Consider the following 16,776-nt stretch of genomic DNA (forward strand, 5'->3'; position numbering starts at 1 on the left):
GTCCTCATCACTATCTGATTGGCTGATACATGTCAAGAGTAACATCCAGACAACAAGGAGGGCTACTGTTTACAGCATGGGTGGGCAATCCTGGTCCTCGAGGGCAACAATCCTGCATGTTTTAGATGTTTCCCTCTTCCAACACACCTGATTCAAATGATCAGCTCATCATCAAGCTCTGCAGAAGCCTGATAACGATCCTGATCATTTGAATGAAACATGCAGGATTGTGGCCCTCGAGGACCAGGATTGCCCACCCCAGTTTACAGACTACAACGTTGGCGAATTAGCGGAGCTGAGTTTTAAGGGTTAGGTGATAGATTTTGGTAACGTTTTCAGAAACATTGCAATCTTTCACAAGCATGCCTAATTTCCACATTACGCTAAAAATGACGCAATATTTCACTTGTTGGTGTTGGTGCAACCAGAACCTATTTTGCTGGTGGTGCTAGGCGAAGGCTTAGGCCTGTGACTAACACTATCTGGAGCAATGTAACATCTTCCTAAAGTAACATTAAGTTTACCAATCTGCTCTAACTGACAGGCACGTCTCTAGCAGAGACAACCCGTAAAAGCCAAACAGGAAGCACAGCCATCGCCACAAATCAGAAAATTAGGTAATTTCACAGTGGATGAGGCTACGATAACAGCTAAAGGGCTTGGTAATGCTAGTGGCAGCCACAGATTACCCCAAAACTGTGTGGAAAACAATACCAAGTAGTGCTTTAAGATATGAACCTTAGTGGAAAATAAGGGAAAGAATAACAAAACATGCTGTTAATATATAACATTTAATGTATATCAGCTCCATTATATTGGTTCTTGGTATTTCTTGATTACCTGTAATCGGTATTGGCCCTGCAAAAAACATCAGATAATTCATAAAACAGGGATATCAAAGGATTCCCCTCGCAGGTCATTGTTTCATTTATTGCCGTTACACAGTGGGGTGAAACTTATTAATTCTTATTTTCGTAAACCCAATCCATCAGGGGATAGAGATTCTGCAACGAAAGGAGGACTCGATCACTTCAGGTCCAAAATGAAAATGAGCAATGATTACAGCCAGCAACTTTCAAAGTGCATACGGCACGTTTGCGAGTACGGCACGATGGGAGCTTCAATAGGAAAATAAATAAATAAATAAAACATCGGCGCCTATCCTTTAAATCATGCAAATGCACCGCAGGCAAACAGCAGCGGAGACAGTTAGAGCCAGCGAGCTGAGCACGAGGAGTCGGGGTTAGGAGGGCTGCTGGTGCTGGTGGTGGGGGTGGGGGGGCTGTCTGGTACAAAAGCACAGATTCGTCGCATTGACAGAGGAATGTTTTGACGCTGTTACAACCCCCCACCACCTCACCCCCACCATTGCCGCCGCCGCCGCCGCCGCCGCCGCCTCCTCCTCTCCCTTACCCCTCCTCTCCACCGCCAATCTCACACCTGATGTGTGGGGGCTGCTGGGAGCCGCATGCCAAGATGAATAACAACCGGCTGTTAGTCACGATAGCGCACGAACACACACGCCGCCTGTCTCTCTCTCTCGCTGCCGCTCTTTCTCTGTCGTCTTCTTCCTCACCTCCTCTCTCTCTCTCTCTCTTTCTCTTCCTCCTCTGACACACACAAACAGCATTTTGTCTGTGATTTACGAACACATTGAGATTCCATTTCACTCCTCTGTCTCTCTGTGTCTCTCTCCTAACTCACCACAGTGCAACATTGACATTTGGGTTGAAGGTCATACCACACATTCCACTCTTCCACATTGTGCTCATGACCCGTTATCAGCGTGGTTGGTGATACTGAGTAGGTGACAACATTTGTGTGTGCGCGTGTGTTTGTGTGCGCACGTGAACTCGGACCACAGAGATTTTTTTTTTTTGTGCTCGTGGTTCAATACCAGCTCTGGCTCGTATCTGCAGGTACAGTCAATGTTTGCAGATTGAGACAAATCTGTGGAGAACTATATTGATTGTGGTGTTTATTGAAATGCAACCAATGAGGTTTGTGGTCCAAATGTGTGTGAGGAAAAACAAAAAGATAATCTTTCTAATAATTTCATCCTCATTACATTTTCCTAAAAGCTGATTTAGAGAGTGAGACGGAAAAATAAAGTCACTGAATTGTAATTTTCCGATTTGAAAAAGACACTTTTGGTATCAGACCCAACAATTATTCCCTGTATAGGTGATGAGTGAACACCTGTGACAGATGGCAGCAGTCAATGTGGGAAGTTAAATAGTCTAATTGCAAATTCTGTAGCAATTATTTCTCAAGAGGAACAGGGGAAAAAATATGTAGTATGTAGCAGAATTGTTGAGGAATTGGCATTAACATTCCTACACACTGATTATAATGCAAAACGCATTTGCAATAATTTTGGGACCGCATCCTGATAATCATTTTTATCAATTAATTAAAAGATTTGTCTTAAATTTAAACAGCTTGGCCAACAATCCAAACTGTGAATCAATCTGAAACGTGGAGATTCTGAAACCGAACGAGGACTGGATCCCTTCAGGTTCAGAATGAAAATGAGGAATTACTACAGCCTGACTGGGGAGTATGGCATGACGGGTGCTTCAATGGAAAAAATAAAAAATAAATAAACAAAATACCGAAGCCTATCCTTTAAATCATGCAAATGCACCTCAGGCAAACAGCAGCGGAGACAGTTAGAGCCACCGAGCTGAGCACGAGGAGTCTGGGTTAAATATCTTGGCCAACAATCCAAAATTAATCAGTGTTTTCATATTTTCATATTTTGATTGAAGCGCTCTACATCAGCTGTGCAGATCAGGTCTTATTTAACTTGATTTCCTAAGCTTCAACTCTAGTTTCCTTCTACCGTTTAGGTATATTGACTATGTAATGGGCTGTGAACGTCAAAATGCATGGGAATTCATTGTTTAGACATGCGTTTTCAATTTGCACATGAAACCTTGAGCAGGACTGTCAGAAATCCCCAAATTTTCTGTAAATGGTGCACAAATAGTGACCGAATTCTCGGCTTGCACATTATCATGTTCAATACAGTGCATTCTGCCATAGGGATGTTTAAAAGAATGGATAGAATTTAATGAAATATTACACAGCGTGCTTAAAATTCGTATTCATTATAATCAGCACCAAAAGATAAAAAAATACCCAGCTCTAATCCCATTCTGTCCTGAGATATCATTTCCCCTCACGAGAGACTTGAGGGTCTAAATACCAACAGCCATCCAGCCGACTTGTTCCGCTGATGCTGTGCAAGCTTCTCTATTGACCATCTCTCAACTGTTCCGTTTCCAATTTGTGAAAACTTCAAATTTCACAGTGGCTACAATCTATTAAATGACTTCTGTCAGCTTTCACAAATCATCTCCTAAATCACAACGTTGTTCACATCAGCAACTGTCGCACACTGTGTCCTTGGCGGAAAAACATTTGCCAGTTGCACATTGCTCAAAGCTCGACAAGCTCGTTAATAAGTCCTAATCACTCAGCAGTAACTTCACCTGGCATTGAAATTAGGGACTTTGAACATTCAATTTCAGCAATGTGACGTACTTACTATTCACCTTTGACTGTATTTGCTGCACTTTCTCATCCTGGGTAAAAGATTTTGCTTTACAGCTTCTGTTCATTACAAGTCTGGTCCGAGACCTGTTGATGTAGCAGTTCCTTGATGGTATAAATGGTTCAGTCAGATTCAATGGTTTGTACACAAAAGGCTAAGCAAGAAATGATCCAACAAGGACACATGGATGATTTTGTGAATTGGTCTGGTTGTAAACCTTCAGTGGTTAAGCCTCCAAATGAGCCAGTCTCCTTCGGTATATTTGTCTTGTATAGTTACTTGTCTATAAATGTGCTTTTACTTCAGCTGACAACCTGCATCTGCCTTCACAAAAACATAGTCAGAAACGTAGAACATGTCACAGCATTTTAAACATCCACACACTGGAAGAACAGGGGGGGGGAAACGAATTATTTCAGCCATTCATTGATATGCTTTTCACCCAAAGCATGCTGGGATGGGCTTCCGCCACATGTGACCCTGAAAGGACTAAGCAAAGGTACACTGCAGAGGACAGATGGCATTCAGAGGTTTATAAAGCCCTTTCAGATGCGGAATCTGTGACATTGCTGACTGCATATATCTGTTGAAGTAATGGCTTTTTAACTATGCTCGCTCTAAGAATGACAATGTTGGTCTGCCATGAAATATCTACGAAAAAAACTTTCTCAAAAACATTCATGATCCACACAATTCACATGTGACTCTAATGACCCCCATTTATCTACCCAAAGCAACCATGAGGCCGATGTTTTTTAGTTGTGCCAAACATGGGTCTACCACTGTTAAACAGATTGCCATCAAATTTTCATGTCTACCTTGGGATGAATTGTAAGTCCTATGGTGATCTCTGACTTTCCGTCTTGCACCAACACCAGAGGTTAACACATACCTTTATAGGCACATACTAACACTAAAAAAAAAAAAAAAATTAAAATGGTTAAAGTTAGCCCTGCTGAACATCTGTATGTAGGATAGTCTGTTTACATGGACATGAGTTCCAGCATTTATTGTATCCTTTGATTTTTTTGTGCTTGTGCATGTAAATATCACGTCCTGATTTCAGAGACCAAGATTAGTTATTATCGTAGTTTTGAGAAACCTAAACAGTCTAGCTGTAGTAGTCCAAAAGAAATCAGGACACCGTTTCATATTTTAGTCTATCTTAATAAATTAGAATGTCATGAGAAAGTCAATATTTTTTTCATATTCTAATTTTTAAAAACAAAGGTAAACTTTCAGGCATTGCATATTTATTACGCTTAAGGTGAAATATTTCAGGCCATTTTTAGTTTTAATATTGATGATTATGGCTTACAGCTCGTGAAGATCAGAAATCCAGTATCTCAAATTATTAGAATGTTGCCTATGATCAATCAAAAAACGATTCACATTACAGAAATGTCCAGCTTGCAAAAAGTATGCTGACTTGTACACCTAATACTTGGTTAAAGCATCATGAATTACAGCATCAGTTCAGCGTAGCATGAGGGACTTTTGGGTCTGGTGTTTATTATCTTCTCCTTGACAATACTCCTTATGAGGTTCTATTGGGTTGAGGTCATTCAAGATGGCTGGCCAATCAAGCACAGTAATATCATGGTCAGCAACCAACTTAGTCGTAGTTTTTGCACAGTTGGCATGTGGTAAGTCCTGCTGGAAAATGAAACTGTCATTTCAATAAAGGCTTTCACCAAATGGAAGCATCTCCTAGCAGATGCTGCATTGACTTTGGACTTGATGAAACACAGTGGACCAATGCCAACAGAAAACATGGCACCCCAAATCATCTCAGACTGCAGGAACTACACGCTGGACTTCAAACACCTTAATTTCTAAATGAAATGTAAAATTTTCTTTCATCTGGAAACAGGACTTTGGACCAACCCTTCGACAGTTGCAGTTGTAACAAGATAATTAATGTTGTTTGTTTCACCTGTGACTCGTCTTTATGCCATAGTTGATTTGTGTATTTGATCATTCAAAAGGGAGGAAATGATCTATATTATCTATAAAATCTATAGCAGGTGAGTTACAGGATCCTCGTTTCTCAACACGTACAGTGATGCAAGTCAGGTCAAAAGCAACTGTCAAGGAAATTTCAGGTTTGTGGTTACAGGAATGTCAGAATAACAGTTTAAATTTTGCAAAAATCACTTGTGTATATGGGGAGACTTGTAACCACATTTGTGTGTCATATCCCCAATGTATAAACCTTCTAACCAGAATGCTCATGTCCATGTTAACACACTCAATGTGACACGATAGTCTTGCCCATCTGAGAGTGTGGCTGTGTTGTCAAACAAGCGTCTCCATGGTATAAATGGAGGCATTACTGAAATGTTACCAGAACCAACCTAGTCAGTTTGCAGTTTCGACTTTTATGGAAAAGTGACTTGGGGGTGTATGAAACCATGGCCATCCTGTAAAAATAGTCTGTACATTTACATGTGTGTCTCAAAGCTGCCATTGATGTGCAGTTTCTTTACCTGCAGGCCAGTTGGACTCAGTAGGCTCCACCAATCCCTATCCAAGCCAAAGACAAACGCATTGGCCAAGCCATGGAGCGGCGCCGACAGGACGTGCAACAGGGTGAGGGTGAAGGATGGGTTCTGAGGGTAGAAGGCATTATGGAGCCTGGTGGAGAAGAAAGAGAAATAGGCAGAGAAGTGTTAAGATCATCCATTAAAAAGTTTTAAATAAAGAAAGCTTCAGAGGTGAGGCTGGAGTAATTGAAGGAGAAGTCAGGGGGAGAAGAAAGACAGCAACAGGAAAAAATGGAAAGACAGAGCGCGAGGGGTTGATAGAGCAACAGAGAGAGAGTGAAAGAGAGGCAGAGGACAAGTGAGTGACAGAGTGAGGGACAGGGTGAGAACGAGAGGTAATGAGAGCGAGTGGCAGAGGCAGAAAAAGAGGGAGAGAGAGAGAGAGAGAGAGGAAAGGGGAGGGCGAAAGAGCGAGTGAGCTTTATATCAGCGTTTAAGAGCCCATTAGGCAGCGTGAGACGGCTGGGCTGACACATTCTTGGCTGCCGCTTCGACAGCACGCAGCACTTTACAAGGACAGGGAGATGTGTAGCGCTCAACTCCCTTCCTCTCCTTCTCACCCCTTTCTCTCCTCTCAGTTTCCTGCCTCTCCTGACCACAATTTCACCGTCCCATCTCGTCCTCCTTATTCATGCCGCGCACGCTTCCGACACACTGCTTAGCCTCCCTCAGATATTTCTCCCATTTCTTTGCATTCGGTTTCATCTGTCTGGATATCTCATTTTCATCTCGACTCACGAGGGCGATCCTCCGTTCCTTTCTTTTCAATTTCCCTCCCCGTTCCCGGGAACCTGGGGCACGACTAGGAGAAGAACCTGATATTGTATGGCGCGGTTGAGAACTAATGGCTGCCTCCGAGAATGATGCTGCTCAGCCATTAACCCTGGATTAACCCTGTATTAGCGCTGCACGCTGGGTTAGCCCGCCACTAATGTCTTTTATTGATCTATTAGCGAGAGAATCAAACCGCGCACGGCTCATGGCATTCTCTGCATGTGTTGTGCTCCTGGGTTGGGTGTGCAGCGTGAACTAAGTGGCCACTGGTGGTTGACCTCTTGGTCGGGAAACTCATCCCCAAGCTGCCCGTGTCCCGCAGGGGAAGGAAGATGCAAAACCAACCGTGTGAGAGAGAGAGAGAGAACCACCGTTGTATTGTGGTTACAAGGAGTTACGTGAGACTCTACATTCACTTATCACAACGTGACTCATACAGTTAGAGGCTGAGAACGGCTGCCAGTTTTTTAAAAATGGTAATGATTTTGGTGAAATCTTTGGCAATAGCAATACTGCTGTGTCTTGAGCCATCCTCCACATGAATCACTTCACAACACTGTTGCCAATATTGAGACATCACTGAACATGAACAAACAAGCCTCGCTGGCTAACAGTGACACTAGCCAAGCTACTAAAATAAGGCACGTACACCAAAATTCTAATTGGTGCCTAACCAAATGGGCCTAACAAGCACAATTAGAACAGCATTACTTTCTATTCCAACAGACCAACACAAGAAAAATATATCAGCGGCAGCGGCTGTTTATTTTTAAAAGTCAAAGTGATTTCCTCAAACAGTAGGCGACTACAATTTTTAACAAATGTCAGCTGCGGATTAACAGACATTGGTATTTACAACACCAAGACATCGCAGGGCCGACTCCACATTAAAAAAAAAAATTTTGACAACAAAATGAGGCTGCACAGACAGGAGAAATCTCTCATTGGTTTAGTTCTTGCAATGGGATTTGTTGGCATGAGGAGAAACATCAAATATATTGGTACAACTATCCTTGAAGAGAGTTTCCTTCCATGATAGATGGTCAAAGGACTGAAAATCCAATAGACAATCAATTGAACACACTGCTGAAGCACAACGTAAGAAAAGAAAAGCACGTGGATGCCAGAAAAAAGGTAAACAGCATAAATGTTGTACGTCGTGAGAAGCAGGTAAAATTTTGGGGAAATGTGGTCATAATTTGAAAAAAATTAAATAAAATCTTACCACTGAGATCACTTGAGCCTTTTAATCACTGTAGTCACGGCTTTAGTTCTTTATAGTAACCATACAAAAGGGTCACAATTAATGTGACAATACTATGATGGACAGTCCCTCCCTGACATAGATTTTCTGAACAGCGGCTTTGAAGGTCAGTGTTTGCCTCAGCTGTTGCCATCTTCATGACAAATCCAAAAAATCAGCAAAGAGGTGGAATGGGAGTGGAGCGGCAACAGCCACAGACTGTCCTGTGACAATATCCACCTCTCAGTCAAAGCAGGTTAACTATGCATAATATTAGGCTTCAATAAAATTAAAAATTAAAATAAAAATAAAAATTCTCACACTGCACAGTTCTCGTGAGCGGGGCATTAGGCTATGGAGACCAAAACTGTTTTTTGTACCAGACAGTAAATATGTTTATTTCTGCTGTAACTTTGAGCATTTTAACATGGACATTTATGGAACCAGCCTCAAGTGGTCATTCAAGGAACTGCAGTTTTTGGTACTTCACACATTTTCATGTTCATGTTCAAATTCATGGCATGACCATTACAAAATGTACCTTGGCAACAATAAATTAAATTGAACCCTATTCTCTAAGTGGACATAAATTCCATTTCACAAATACTACAATTAAAAAAAGTAACTTAATAAATAGACAATAGATGACATAAAGTCCTGACATACTCCTGACAGTTTGTAATTTACAAGTTTACATTTTGTTTTCAAACTGAAGTTTATTCAATCAGTAATAGAGACAACAAGAAGTAATTAAAACCCAATTGCTCAAAAACAACAGAAGAAAGCAACACAATAATTCAAGATAAAAATGTAACTGGCCTAACAAAAGGTTTAGACTGAAGCTTACTGTGCTGATTGTCTTAACACAGATCTTATTTGACATCAAAAGCTAATGATGATCACAAAAATATTCTAAAAAATACAGTTTCTTAAACTTAGTAAACCGAAATTCACACATTTAACTGAAATACAGTGGTTTCTTTACCCTGCTTCAACATAGTAAGCCATAATGGAGCTATATGGGAATCGTACGAAGTGTGTAATGAAGCTTGATTGAAAAAATCTCTCAAAAGCTTGTGTTCATTATCAAACCTGCAAATATTTTACAAAACTATTAACATGAAGCTTTTGCTCTGCCTTTACTGAAGTTTACTCGCAGCATGGCATCTTTTTTCCTGCACAAGTTCTTCTTCTTCATCTGCGGCCGCGTGCCCGACTAATTCCCCTCATTTTTCATTTTCTAGTGCAACTACTGGGTGTTCATGAGCAATATTGCTGAGTAAATTCCCGATTCCAAGATACCAAGGTTCCAATTCCGAGTCTTTTAAAAAGGGCATTTGCAGGTCCTTGGTTTTACACAATAACATCCAACATGTTGATCAAACATGTGTATGGCGTATTTAAAAATCAGTTGTTCCCTTAAATATTTGGAACGCCTTTTTTTCACAAGATGCTTTATCCAAATACTGAAGATTCAAAACTATAAAGCCAGATTTAAAATATTCATAAGATTCGTCTCACTGTGTTGGAGTTTGGACAAAAGAAACGCTCAGTCGACTCGTGGTTGTACAGCGGTGTTAAAACAGGAGACAGAACAGATCATTTGTATACTGGCCTGCCATCAAGTTATTGGCAGAATTAATGTTAATTAAGGATCTGCTGCCAGCAACTTTTGTCATTTTAACCACGTAACACGACAGCCAGCACTTGAATGAGAAATGAGAAGCTGCTAGCTGAATATTTTTACACTGATCTTTGCTAACAAGAGATGAGAGATAACAGATTTGTTGCAGTCTGAACTGAGCAAATCCATGTACTTTACCATCCGAGGTGTCGGAACAGAGTCGGAAATATACATTTTTCCTATTTTATAAATAATTAGCTGTAATACCAATACTAAGTGCGATCTTTGGGACAGCTCTAACAATAAAAACATGTTTTCAGCTTATCTGACGGAATAGATTGACCCAAACTGATGACATAATTTGGGTTGACTGATTTTGGTAAACATCTTGGTTAAGTGATTAAATTACGGGTTTCGAGCACTTCAACTTTATCAGACTCAGCAAGTACAAAAATAAGCAGTTTTTTCCCCTTCCCTTATAAAACCAGTGAGAACTGCAGGAGAACAGCACAGAAGATGATTATGGAGATTCGTCCACAAATCTGGTTATAATCCTCTCTTATCCTCTTTTGCAGCGTGAGGTTGCAAGGTTTATTTGCTATTAATCTGTCTCCATTTACCTTCCACTGAGCTTCTGAAAAGTTTTGACAGGAGGAAAACCACAAGTTGGGTTGGCCAGAGGTTGGAGATAAACCTGTAACGAGGACCTACCTGCTCTCGTTCTGGGTGAGGGTGTCAACTAAATGTCTAAACACGGCTTAAAATAAAACCAACAGTGCAGCTAGTGGAGCGTGGAGTGGCGTGTCCTGGCGCTTGTCAGAGTAAGGACCATTTCAGAGCAGCGCAGCCTGTTTTCTGGGTTAGCCTACCGCGGTATCTCCGAGGAGCAGACCAGCTGCTGCTCACATTCATTTCACTTCCCATTAAAGGTGAAATAAATCAGGAGTCCCCACACAACCTCCTAAGAGACGCAGGAAGCGCACACACATACGTGCACGGGGAGGAAGCCGGACACACGCGGGTGCGCATGAGCGCACGTCGCCGCCGCCGCCACCGCCGCCGCCTGTGCGTGCGCGAGAAGGTGTCTACATACAGTATAACCCAGGTCACATGCATTCAGGATGTCAGGAGGAGAGGAAATGCAGCGAATGCGTGTTTGTGTGTGTGCGTCTGCCTCTGCATGCGTGTGTGTTTCGCTCTGACAGCGCAGCGGTGAGAGTGAGTGGGTCTGTGTGAAGGGGGGCTATTTCTGGCGTCTCATTTTTTTTTCCTGCTGCCGCAAAGAAACGCGATCGGCGTCCGGGAAACGAGAGCTGGCAGCAAGCAATCATCTGCCTGCCACACACACACACACACACACACACACACACACACACACACACAGACAGCACCTCACAGCGCTGAGCAACACGCGCCATGGCAACGGAACAGCCGCAATTAGAGGCGAAGAGCCTTTCCCCTCCATCGAGGGAGAGACGGAGAGCAAAATGAAAGGAAGAAAGAGAGAGCGGGCGCGCGAGCGAGAGAGAGAGAGAGGAAGGGAGACAGGAAGGTGGGGGGGCGGGCGGCAGAGACGAGTGTCGGAGAAAACAGCACTGCACAGGAGGGAGAGAGAGGGGAAAGGAGAGCACGATAAAGAGGTGAAAATGTGGAAGAGTGAGGCTGTGAAGGGGAACGAGGGCCGAGAGCGATGGAGGAGGAGGAGGAGGCGGAGGAGGAGGAGAGAGGAGGAGGGCAAAGCGGTGAAGGAGTGAGGCTGAATGAAAAAGACTAAAAAGCAGAGGAGGCAGAGAGCGAAGGAAGAGACGGAGGAGGAGAGATATCCAAAAAGACAGATTGCAAGACATGAGTGAGACAAACAAAAGAGATTACGTGCGAGAGAAACCAAGATAAGACAGAGGAGGGGAGGGAGGGGAGAAGAAAGGAAAAAAAAAAAGGCGAGGAGGTTAGATAGAGAAAGAAGGGAGAGACGGGTGGAGGCGAGCGGAGATGGGGGGTGGTAGGCTGTTTCTCCTGTGTGAGCCGGGCTAATGAAAGATGAATGAGGGAGGCAGTGGTGGGAAGGAGAGTGTGGCTGCGGGCGATGCCTGGCTGAGCTGCTGCTGCTGCTGCTGCTACTGTGTGTGCGCTCGTCGGGGGTTTGTGTGCGCGGCGTAGTCGAGCGAGTCTCACAACAGGGATAATATTGTGTATACAATATCAGGAGCAAATGGTCAACAACAATAAACACACAGACACGCACATGCACGCACGCAGAGGCAGACGTATGTAGCTTTAGGTCTCAGTCTGCTACCACCTGTAAGCATGCAGTCAATCATTAGTACTCGCGCAGCATCTCCGAGCCTCTCTCACTTATTCAGACCTTCCATCTATCATGCTGTCAGTCACTCTTTGAACCCGTCTTTCTCTCACACTCCGGATTCGGTGCAAAATCCCTCATTTGCTGCCTCTCCCTAACTCTTCCAATATCCCACCCTGCCAGTCTTCGGCACTTTCCAGCCATCAGTTTCTCCCCTCCCTCTATGAGAGTTCACCTTTTTGTCTGCCTCTAATTGTTGTGCTGAACATCCTCAGAGCTGTGGGTGAAACGCACTTTAACAGCTCGGATGAGAACTCCTTCCCAGGAGTGGAGGGCGGCTAGACGGAGAAGTCATCCTGAACCCGACTGCACTTCCTCCCCTCTATGACTGACTGCCTTACTTCTTCTTTTTCTTTTTTCTTTTTCTCCAGACAAATCACATGCTTCACAGTGCCCAAACAAGGCCCTCATGCTTCCTGCGGTGCTGCTGCTGACAGCAAATCTGAACTTTTCTCTGACTGAAGGGAATAACTTTGCCAGCATTGACCTTGATTTCAAAGAATAAATTATAGGTGGGTCAAAATCGCTGCAATTATGGTGCACTATAGGAGGGGCTGTACATATACATACATATACAATTGTAAAATAGAATGAACAGCTTTGGTGATGTTCACTGTTCAGCATACCTGTAGCCTTCAAAAAGATTTATTAAGATGATTTCAAAACAATTCCATTCAGGTCAAATTAGAGAAGCCAAAATAACAAAAGAAAAACAAGAAAAGCGAAAAATTAACAAGAACTTGCCACAGTTTAAGTCTAATTATGCTTCATGGTCCTTTGGGGCATGATAGCCTTTTATTGAATTTGACTGAAGCATTATCAACTTACGGAATCCAAATCTTTCAGACACAATCAGATCTCTGTGGTTTTAACTCTCAGCAATTTGAAACAACAAAGTTAGAAATAATTACAATCATTTTTAAGGACTATTCAGTCATTGCTGAGTGTTTAAGAGCTCGTCAACTCAATCATCGACACTCGGTTCAAATAAAATCTGACCTGTGAATACGCTGACTTATCGGTTTGTTGCTCGCTTGTTGTCTGCTACACGTGTGGTGGCCTTTAGGGCAGCGAAGACCCAGAACAGGCTTTTCATTGTTCAATGGCAACATGTGATCAGCCACTCAAATGTGAATAAAGCACGAATGTTTGGGACTATCAGCAGGAATATGCTGTGCTCTATAAATATGGGCATGTGAATCTTTTTTTCCACTGAGAGTAATGACACTGGTGAGTGTGTCTGCGTGCATGACAAGTGAAAACCGGAACATAATCTACTTTGATCATGAGGTCAACATGGGGATAACTGCTACGGGTATGACTCCCATTATACGCGCACCCACCCATGCATAGCTTGCGCACACTTTCCTCGTCGATCTCCTGTGCGAAAATTTCACCGAATGCGTCTGGAATTAGGCTGAAACACAAAAACAGACGCACGCACACCTGCATGAAATGCACACACACACGGTAACAGACAAAGAGGCGCACACGTACCCAAGGGACTAAAGCGGCTAACGTTCACCAACAGAATAAAACCCAAACAAAGACACATCCTGTTTCCTGGAACACAACACCGCTCAACCCTCTGTGCTGAGAGCCAGCAAAGAAACAGACGCACACACACACAAAAATCAGTGTGTTTCCCAGCGCCTGATTCATGTACCTGCATGTGTCTGTGTGTCCAGTGATGCCACTGGCTGTGCCTTCGAGTGTTTGTGCACGTGAGTTTATCCTTGTGCGTGGCTGTGGCTGGAAGTGTGTGCGCGAAGTGTGTGTATATGTGTGTGTGTGGAGGGGGGGAGGGGAGAGGGAGGGAGGGAGAGAGGGAGAGGGAGAGAGAGAGAAAGAGAGAGAGAGAGAGAAAGAGAAAGAAAGAGAGAGAGAGAGAGAGAGAGAGAAAGAGAGAGGGAGAGCGAGAGAGAGGAGGGAGGGAGAGCAGATGATAGAGTAGGCTTTAGCGATTCCCTGGAGTGTGAGGCAGCGTTTACGGCACTCTCAGAGCAGCCAGAGTGATGAATATTTAAAGACGTGCCTGAAAGAGCAGAGGGAGGGGGAACAGGGTGTGTGTGGGTGCGCGCGAGTGTGTGTTTGTGTTTGCATGCGCCACTGAATGTGTGCATGTGAGGGAGGTTATCTCGTATCTCCTTTAGCATTTGCGTGTGCACACCATATGCACATACATTGATGTTCGTATACGCCTATATGCCTGTATGTAGTTTGTCTGTCTACGTAGGGATATATGTCTATTGCTACCACCTATATACATTTATATAAGTCAGTATATAGTTTAATTGCTAAATGGAGAATTCACACACCTGTATTCTGTTTTGTTTGTGAATATGTGTCATTTGCATGCACGCAAATGCGTTATTGTGCGTAAAACTGTCTCGACTACGACACAGAACCTAGAGACTTGATGTGTGTGCGTCTGTGTCCAGCCTCGGTGCCGGTGCCTGCCCGATGTGTGTGCGCGATTCACACAGCCCTGTAGGCCAGCTCTCTGTCTCGCTAAATGGGGATGAATAGCGGAGCGTCACTGCTGCTCAATGGGAGACGAATGGCTACGTGGCTCTCCGCCCCCAGTTACACACCGATCACTGCCTGAGATGCAAAACGCAGGTGTGTGCGCACACACACACACACACACACACACACACACACACACACAACAGGCATGCTCACATTTCCACCAAATATTATCTGGGCCACACAGCCACATGTGGCTATACTATCACACAGGCAATCAGGGTGTTCAGAGAGCATGACATCTGACACCACAGACCTCTCAGATTTGCCAGGATTTATGTTATCCATGTGTAAATAAGTCAAAAAATTAGGAACATCAAATCTAATGATCAGAGCAGTCAGTCTGCGTGCTTTCTTGACGTGCCACCTCCTAGTGTATACAACTACATTCAAACAGAGCTAATCCTGACTTGGGTAGCAACCCCCTGGAGCCTGTCATGTCACCACTGCACAAACTGCAGATCAAAGTGACACAAAAAGGAGAAAATGGTCGATTTCTTTGCCTCCCAATCTCGAAAAAAAAACCCAACACCACATATCTGCAAGCTACATCAAGTTCAAAACTTATTTTAGCAAACAGGCCAATGCTGCCAGTCTCATACGGTAAATTGAATGTGAAGAGATAGATAAATAAAGAAGGCTCACAAACAAATAAAGATGAGAGTTAGAACCTTGCATACTGCCTTTCAGCATCAGCTCACTTGTTCAAGTAAACAAAATACACCACAAAAGATAGTAGGGTATACAGTGCAAACCACACACCAGCCTACACACACACGGAGGCACAGACACACGTTCATGCGCGCTGAATGCAAGATATTCCGAGAGGCATAGAGGCAAAGAACGGAAGGAAGGGAGTGTAGAAAGGAAAGAGAAAGCAGGAATGAGAAAGAGAGAGGGAGAGAAAGAGCGCATCCTGGGATGCAGAATGCCGAATACAGTGAGATAAGAGTTAATGTATCCCCCACCCCTCCTTCATCCCTCCCGTTTGGCTCTCTCTTTCTTCCTCCCTCCATCCATCCCTCCCTCCCTCCTCCTCCTCCGCCTCCTCCCCGTTCTCTTTGAGGGATGAATAATAACTGCTGCTCTGAGATTTCCTCCCTCGTTTTTCAAAGCGCAGAACGGAGATGGGGAAGGTCTGCCTGGCCCGGGTTGCGCGTGCACACAAAAAGTACAGACATGCACTGAAGCACACACAGATGCATGCGCACGCTGTCTTGTTCTCGCTGCTCGCCTGGAGCAGGGAAATCAGATCTCCTCCAGAGAAAGGCGGAGGTGGGAGGAGGGGTGGGGGGGCTGGGTGGTTTAGGCGCTGTAGGGAGCCCATACAAAAATCCCCTGCAAGCACATATAGGCCTAAACACACCGCGAAACCCACACGCAGCATTGAGGGGGAAACCAAGAATAACTAGGAGGATGCGAGCTGCCTCCTGGAGCGGCAGGGTGAACTCAAGGTTACAGACACATCACCAGTTCAAGCCCTGCCGCCAGGTCCAATCTATCCCCACTGAAGCACCCCCTCCTCCAGGCACCTAACCCTGATTGCTCAAAGGCAACCAGCTCCGAAAACCGGAGTTAGGACTTTCTAGACAAAGCCTCGGAGAAAAAGAAGCATTCAATGGGAAGGCCGGGGTTTTTTTCCCACTTGGTGTCAAAAGGTGAAAGGGTTTGAAGACGGAGCAAGGAAAAGGAAAGTCCTCGTAAAAGACAAGCAGGGCTGTCCGCGAGGAGCACTTGCACATCGAGCCGCGACGCGCCACAGAAATCAGCAGCTAGGTTCCGAAGAGAGGGCTTATTTATGCAAACAAGCGTACAAGCGCGCACAGTAGGAATCTAGACAAGCCTTGTAAACAAACACACACCCACACCATAAAGCACACAGGGGAGGCGAAGTGAGAAGCAGACTGTGAAAACTCTAGTCGTGCCCGGGCAGTGCTCACATACACACACATGCACAGACACACAAAGAGCTGAGAGAGACTGAAGTGGGAGAGAGGAAGAGAAAGAAGGGGAAGGAGAAAGGGGAGGAGAGGAGGAGGGATAAGTGCGAAGGTGTGAGTGTCTGGTGCTACTTTTGTGTTGCCAAATGAGGGCAAGTGAATGAGTGAGTGCGATAGAGAGAGAGAAAGAGAGAGAGAGAGA

The 16,776-nt window shown here is 44.2% G+C and overlaps 1 protein-coding gene across 1 annotated transcript in view; it reads right to left on the reverse strand.

Annotated features, from left to right (window-relative positions):
* Positions 1 to 16,776, reverse strand: part of LOC103357194 (cyclic AMP receptor-like protein A) — a 56,922-nt gene that overhangs the window by 8,460 nt on the left and 31,686 nt on the right. Inside the window, exon 12 of the mRNA XM_008281633.1 lies at positions 6,049 to 6,196. Within this exon, the coding sequence (XP_008279855.1) occupies positions 6,049 to 6,196 (148 nt within the window). The remainder of the gene's footprint in view (positions 1 to 6,048; positions 6,197 to 16,776) is intronic.

Source organism: Stegastes partitus, unplaced genomic scaffold, assembly GCF_000690725.1.
Source record: "Stegastes partitus isolate 25-593 unplaced genomic scaffold, Stegastes_partitus-1.0.2 Scaffold7, whole genome shotgun sequence".
NCBI classification, from domain to species: domain Eukaryota; kingdom Metazoa; phylum Chordata; class Actinopteri; family Pomacentridae; genus Stegastes; species Stegastes partitus.